The 7091-nt window shown below is 39.1% G+C and overlaps 4 protein-coding genes across 5 annotated transcripts; 1 reads left to right on the top strand and 3 right to left on the bottom strand.

Moving 5' to 3' along the window:
- The first annotated feature begins 216 nt into the window (after window positions 1–216).
- LOC120446855 lies at window positions 217–816 on the top strand. Its single transcript, XM_039628048.1, has 2 exons — window positions 217–451; window positions 728–816. Exons 1-2 carry the CDS (start codon window positions 217–219, stop codon window positions 814–816), a joined length of 324 nt encoding a protein of 107 aa, XP_039483982.1.
- A 934-nt stretch (window positions 817–1750) lies between these two features.
- On the bottom strand, window positions 1751–2461 carry LOC120446723 (uncharacterized protein DDB_G0271670). Its single transcript, XM_039627835.1, has 2 exons — window positions 2110–2461; window positions 1751–1953 (listed from the first exon to the last, which is right to left on the bottom strand). The coding sequence occupies exons 1-2, from the start codon at window positions 2459–2461 to the stop codon at window positions 1751–1753; spliced, it is 555 nt and encodes a 184-aa protein (XP_039483769.1).
- Window positions 2462–3066: 605 nt separating this feature from the next.
- Window positions 3067–3488, bottom strand: LOC120446446. Of its 2 annotated transcripts, XM_039627427.1 has the most exons (3): window positions 3400–3488; window positions 3206–3345; window positions 3067–3146 (listed from the first exon to the last, which is right to left on the bottom strand). In XM_039627427.1, exons 1-3 carry the CDS (start codon window positions 3486–3488, stop codon window positions 3067–3069), a joined length of 309 nt encoding a protein of 102 aa, XP_039483361.1. The 2 variants fall into 2 exon arrangements, with proteins under 2 accessions (XP_039483361.1, XP_039483360.1); XM_039627426.1 differs by having other exon boundaries at window positions 3206–3488.
- A 449-nt stretch (window positions 3489–3937) lies between these two features.
- Window positions 3938–4315, bottom strand: LOC120446792 (uncharacterized protein DDB_G0271670). Its single transcript, XM_039627948.1, has one exon. The coding sequence runs from the start codon at window positions 4310–4312 to the stop codon at window positions 3938–3940; it is 375 nt and encodes a 124-aa protein (XP_039483882.1). The 5' UTR covers window positions 4313–4315.
- Between the last annotated feature and the right edge of the window lie 2776 nt (window positions 4316–7091).

The following is a 7091-nucleotide window of genomic DNA, read 5'->3' as shown; positions in this document are numbered from 1 at the left end:
TGGAATTGGCTTTGGCTTATTCAACACCAGATTTTGGCAAGAACAAAGCTAACAAGCAAAAAAAACCTATCAGGGCCACTTTTCGAATTTTACTTTCGTTAATATCAAATATTTGCAGATCGCAAACAAATGGCAAAGGTGGGTACTATAAAAACGGGTAATACATTTACTTTGAGTCAGTTAAAGATCAACCTGCGATTTAAAGCGATTGCCACCATGAAGTTCCTGGCTCTTATTGTATATGCCTTCGTGATGTTGAGTCTGGTTTCTCAGCTGCAGGCTCGGCAGCGTTTCTACTGCCTCTGGAGCACCAAAAGGACCTGTTCGAGGACCACTCCCAGATGCATTCGACTCCAAACAGGCGTTGATTCACAAGGTGTTGCGGTGTACACATGCAAGTACTATCAAAATGATTGCCAGTACCTCCTCGACAATTGCAAGGGCAAAACAGGTAAGCTGTAACTATATTTAATAACACCTTCACAATTTGTTTATATTAATAAGCTCCTAGTAATAAGAGAGGAAAGTGTGCATTCATATCTACACATTTTATTTTATAAGTGCATAATTAAGTGCATTCATATTACCTAAAACATATAATTATGACATTCAAACCCTTACTCTGGAACTAAAAATTATAACATTTTGGTTGGCCATATTTGGTGTTAGCTTAAGTATTTGAAAACTTAAAAATCCTGTTATTAAATATGGTATTATTTATTTGCAGCTTATGGCCAACTTGGCACATCAGTGAGTGTGCTTACGTATTGCATTACAAATAATATCGCAATTGGAGGAACTGGAGATTGCACATAAGCAACTTGTACTTATTGCTCCCTTATACGAGTATATGAGTTTTTAATTAAAAGTTGTTCCTTTTTGTAACTTTAATCCTGTCTTATTGATGCAAGAAACTGGAGAATGCACAAAAGCTAGTTGTATTTATTGTTCCCTTATATAAGAGTATTTAATTAAAAGTTGTTCTATTTAAAACTCTAATCCGGTCTGCTGATGCAAGCCCTCTTATTTTTTATTTTTGGATTTTAAGCCACAAAGTGATTAACTGAAACGTTTTTGTGGGCTTTGGCAACTGTCGTTTAGTTTTAATGGCTTTCATATCTGCATGATGTATGCTTTAACATTTTCGCTTTTTTCGCTCTTTTTTAATTGCAATCGCATAAATCGCACTACTTGACAGGGCGGGGAAAGCGGGGGGAAAACAGGGTGGAAAGGGGGAAAACTAGGGAAATTATGGTTATGGCCACGCAGACAAGCGAACAAGCGTACACACACATACACATACATACACACACATACGGACAATGTAAATTTATGGAGCATCGCTTTTTAGTTTGCAATTTTTCGCCATTTTCCTTTATTTTTTTTTTGGCGTAGTGCGGATGTGAATGGCGAACGCCTGCGGATGCAATTAGAATGGCACAGTGAACACTCTGCGCACGCACATAAATAAATGTTGGCATGCCCGAAATATAGGTCATTACGAAACGTTTCGGCAGTGAAAGTTCAAGTTATTAGCATAATTTAGAAATAAATCTCTTTAGACTTGCTTTTATGTGATTTCACAATGCCATTGTTTTGTAGGCGAAAGTGCCAAAGACTTTAGGGAAATGTGAACTTTATGAGCAGAAACAAACTTGTTAGTTAGTTCTGAAAAATGTATTTATTCTTTAATTCAGCAATTCATGTAGAACAAAGAAAAGATCGATTGCTTATAATGTTATAATATATCTCAACCTCTGCGTATAATTATGGGCGTAACCCTCGAGGATGACGATGATGATCCCAGAATGGAGGAGAGTATGCTGGCCAGTTGTGAGTTGGAAGTTGAGCTCGATGAAGACGTCGATGAGGATAATGAAAAGGTGCTGATACAGGTGCCGGTATTGTTGACAGCTATGCTCGAACAGTTGCCCAAACTAACCACATTCCAGCCTGTTAAAAAGGTTTGAAATTTATTGTTATCTATAATTGATAAGAACCCTTTTCTTATCAAAAGTTACTCCACTGCATAGCAGATATGTAATTCAGACAAGTATTCTGGCATTTCTAAGATACTTTTGTATCTAATGGGACTCAGCCAATACTCACTTGAAACGGTTGTCCGGCAGTTGGCCCGCTTCATGAGGCACCTGTTCTTGAACCGATGACACCTGCGAGTGGAGCTCCACCGACCGCAGACATTGGAGTTGGCATAGCAGCTGGTGGTAGTTGTCCGGCATCGGGAGGATGGTGTGGAGGTGCTACTGGAGGAGGAGCTACTGCTTCCGTTGCCAACGATGATCACGGATTTGCGGCTGGCGGAGGCACGCCTTCTTGAGGTTCCAGCTCGGGATTTGGCGGTTGCCAAAGTCCTGGCACTCGTCCTTTTCCGATTCCTTTGGGCATCGGTGGCCACGGCGATCAGAGCCACCAGCAGCAGAAGCGCCAAAGTCAAACGCATTTCAATATCTAATTCATTGGCGATGGCGTATTGCCACTTTTATACGCTGCAAACTTTCATCTTTCCTGGCGACCTTGGAAGATGTTTACCATCTCAATTCTTTCCATGTTCTGATGTGCAAAGAAACATATTTTTATTACCTCTGGTTTTTGTTCATTCCGCTTATCAGTTCACTTTGCTCGCAATTGTGTAAATATATCTTAGTTCATATAAAAAGTGAGTAAAGCAACACGTGAGCTGTTCGGAATTTTAATAAGTTTGCTGTTCAAATAACATTGTGAGCTTCGTGTTTTCGAAATGTTTCGAAAAATATACTTTTGGGCTGTCCCTAAATTGTGAATGATTATTTAGTTAGAAGTGGATTTGAAATTATAGGCGCTATTAAAAGGCGCTTAGTAAAAGGGTATACTAAATTCCTTAAAAAGTATGTAACAGAAGGAAGCGTTTCCGACCATATAAAGTATATATATTCTTGATCGGGATCAATAGCCGAGTTTATCTCTTAGCTTTGCCCCTAGTTATTTTTAGTTAAAGCATTAAATTATAAGGTTAATGTAGTTCTTTAAGAAACAGTTTTCTTTAAGTTCTTTCAAAGCCTTTTGGCACTAGGATTGCCCACTTCCGCAGGGTCGCACGACATCGATGGGCAAGCCTCGACAGAAGACCAGGTCAACCTTGCGATAGACTGCGATGGAAATGGTTACTTAGGGATCCTAAGTAGTTTCACTCTGTAGTTTCACTCACACTTTCTGGAGCCACAGTTGCTCAGTTGGCGTTGACAGTCGTTCTTGAAAGCCTGGCAAATGTTGGCCCTTCCCAGGCGACCGCAGGTCTTCGCGGAGGAGGAGCAATTCTTCTGGACACTTCGACGGCAGGCTTGGGAACTGCGAGACTTAGTTTTAGAACGGGTCATGACAATACCAACTGGATAGTCGAACCCTTCCTCGGTGGAGCTGCTATTGCTGCCGGAGACGTTCAGAATGAAGAACGTCGTCAGGGTGAGACACACTAACAATGATGCTTTCATCTTGCTTTCAACTAATTTAAATGCGCTCTACTCATCTGGACTTTTATACCACATTTATGTGGTTTGTATCGCGAAAAAAGGAAAACAGTTCGTTCTACTTGAATACATTATAATGCAAATTGACAGCTGAGCTAACAAAGATTAAGAATTTGCATTGGATTTTGGGTCTCTAACCTTGAGTCTATAGCTACCGTATTATATTGTTCATTTATCATTTTGATAAGCAAAAACCAATATAAATAAAGTAGAAGGATGGTGTATTGACTCTCCAACTCGTAAAGTATTTAACTTACTTAGTTAACAACAAAGAATTTAGTCCCAGATTGATAGGAAAGCTTATTGGTATTATAATAATCAATTTTAATGAGAAGATAGTGGCAAATTATTCCGATGATTAATTTAAACGTAATAGATTAAAGATATTTCATTTTCATGAACAGCAACAAAAATCAGCCCCTGCGTATGACAATGGGTACAACGTTTGAGGACGATGACGAGGATGAGGAAGAGGACGACGATCCGCCGCAGATTCCACGGGAACCCACGCTGATCCCGGAGCACTGGGACAGACTGACCGCCGTGTAAGTGGTGGAGCCCACGCAGGATTCGTATCGCAGGGTGCAGCTGTTCTTGAAGCGATTGCACAGATTGGAGCGTCCATAGCGGCCACAGGCATTCGTGCTGGAGTTCCAGTTGCAGTTCCGCAGGACACAGATCTTGGGTGTGGAGCTGCTGCTACTGCTACTGCTACTGCTGTTGGCCAGGACCACGCAGGCGAACGACAGGATCAACAGGACGGTCGACAGACGCAGAGGGCTCTTCATTTTGCTTGGCGTTTAATCGTGAACTTAACTGACATTTCACTGCGCTGCCGGAACTATTTATAGTCACTCAACTTTCCAGGTTTCGACCCAGTGAGTTTGGCCAAGACCACAGCACCTGTGCAAAGATGGTGAGAGTTTGCCGTTTGGCATTGGCAGATGAACAGAACGCTTACGCACGTTGCCAATGGATTAAAGTAGCAAGATGTTGGTCAAGAACGTTACTGAATCTACCTTTAGTTGCCCAAATTAGTAGTAGCACTAGCAAAGTTGGTACTTGTAGTGCAAAGGCTCATGCCTTTACATGCTATACATTTTTCTTTGCCTAAATAAAACATTCAAATTTCGTCTTCCATCGCCGAGTATTTTTTTCACACTCCCCCCAAAATTATGCAACTTAAAGATACACCAGATTCGTATCTTTACACATCTTTATACACTTAATTTACAATTTCATACAATTTCTTTACGTCACATTTTTTTTTAAATTTATAATAATTTTATACATATGTACTTTAATAATACTATATTCCATATTCAATAGGATTAGCTTGCCAAAAACGTATTATATTAACAGTTAACATGTTTTTTCGTTTAATTGGGCTTGATTTAATTTTGAACATGTTCGGACTGAATGAATCTGATAATTAGACGCAATTCTTGTTTTTATTAAGCTATGTTTTTTTTTTATTCCACTTAGAAGTGCGTGAAGCACAAAACAGCAAAAACTATTGAAAATATTCGGTTCATGTGCACTGAGAGCTTTTTGCTCTGTGCGGCTGAGTGCTTTGTTGTATTTCTGATCGCCTTTTGTTTGTTTACTTATTCCATAAACGCATTTTTATTAAATGCCGTTGACGGCATTGTTAAGTGGCTTTTGGTCAAGGCCGAAAATCAGTTTCGTTAATTGGCTTGGGATTGATTTTCTGAAGAGCACTTACATGAAACCACTTCTTGGCTTCAATTTTGGAGTTACTTAAAAGAATATGAGTGGTTTTCTAAGCGCAATCAGTGAAGTATTTATGCAAAGAAACCGTTTAGAGCTGGCAATTTGCGGGCCGGAGTAATAATGCAAATTTATGTATGCACTTTTTGTGAACAATTTCGTGTGTGCGTGACGCCCAGTGCTTACCATTTTGGCCTCCGGGCTGCGAGCCAAGTCAAGCATCCATTTGGGCCAGCAATTAGTGGCCCGTTGAATCGATAACCCGTCCAAGTCATCATATTCATATCGCAGAATTCTGCTTGCCTGGCCAACTATGTCAACTATGTCAACTATGTCAACTGTGCATAATGTGTGGGTTGTGAAAAGTTTGCCACACTTTCTATTGATTTGATGTGAGTTCACCTTTTGAATGAATCGCCGCGTAAATGGAGTGTGATTGAGTGCTGGCTGCATTAAGTTAAACTAAGTGCAATAGACACATTCGGACTTTAAGTAGTGCTTCTGATGCGATGAAATAAAAATATCTGACTATTAATTTCATTCGTGGTTTATTGATTTCCCCAAAACTACATTACCATTTTGTTATTGTTTCTATCTTATTAATTCCAAACGGGTGGGTCTTGCCAATTTCACTGAATAAATTTCGCAGTCAATTCATTGAATATGATAAGAGGGAGATGAATTTTTGAACCTTATGTACATTCCATTAAGTATATACATGTATGTATGTAAGTCGAGCTAGACGAGCTACTAGAGCTCGAATCTGTTTTTAGGATAATGATTGCAGTGACGCCTTCGGTGAAATAATTCGCATGGAATTTTTGCTAGTTGCGAGTTTCGAAGAAACACTCTTCCTCTCAACTCACTAATCGCTAATCTTATACGACCGATTCGATCCAACCATGTCTGTTTAATAATAATAAGTTTTATTCTTCTATTATTACTATTAATTGACAAACTTCATTTGTATTTTTAAAATTTATAAATGTTCCGATTTACATTTGCAATATTTCCATTTATTTTTAACCTATTTGGAATGGCGGTTCTTCCTGCCATACAAAACCAAGTTTGGCCCAAGAGCAAATCAATAAGGTAATCAGGAGCAACTAAGGGATAAAAACACTTAATGCTTGAATATTTTTCAACAAAACAATTCACTCACTTGTAGTTTCATCGTGATCGCTCTTCTTTGAACTGAAGTCGATTCCGAAGCTCGGCTTCTTAAACACGCAATCTCAAAAGAGCAGAAAAACAACATTTTAGAATTCATGTGTCACGCGGGCAATCTATTTTCTATGTTCCTATCGGTATGTTCTCTTGTTTATTATGAAAAAAAAAAAATAGAGAGAATGCTATAGTCGAGTTCCCCGACTTTCAACGAATCTAGTATACCCTTTAAACTACCATTAACAGGTATAATCATGTCGGTTTTATTTTATAGGGTGTTTTTTTTAGAGGTATAGAACTTTAAATTGCAATAAAACAACGATGGATTATTCGATTGACATGAATTTTATTGACATGAAAGATAATCTTGTGGCATTACATTTTAAATATGATTTCTGGCATATGACCGCCACGGCTGGCTCGGATGTAGTCCAATCTGGACGTCCAATTTGCAATGACTTTTTCCAATATTTGGCCGTATATCGGCAATAACACGGCGAATGTTGTCTTCCAAATGGTTTAGCGTTTGTGGCTTATCCGCATAGACCAATGACTTTACATAGCCCCACAAAAAGTAGTCTAGCGGTGTTAAATCACAAGATCTTGGAGGCTTATGAAAAATCGGGAACAACAGCAATCTCGTTTTGGGCCCATTCGACGAATCTACGC

The sequence above is a fragment of the Drosophila santomea genome, chromosome 2R (genome assembly GCF_016746245.2).
Source record: "Drosophila santomea strain STO CAGO 1482 chromosome 2R, Prin_Dsan_1.1, whole genome shotgun sequence".
NCBI classification, from domain to species: domain Eukaryota; kingdom Metazoa; phylum Arthropoda; class Insecta; order Diptera; family Drosophilidae; genus Drosophila; species Drosophila santomea.
The sequence above is the reverse complement of the archived record's forward strand: the minus strand, read 5'-3'. Positions and strand labels throughout refer to the sequence as shown.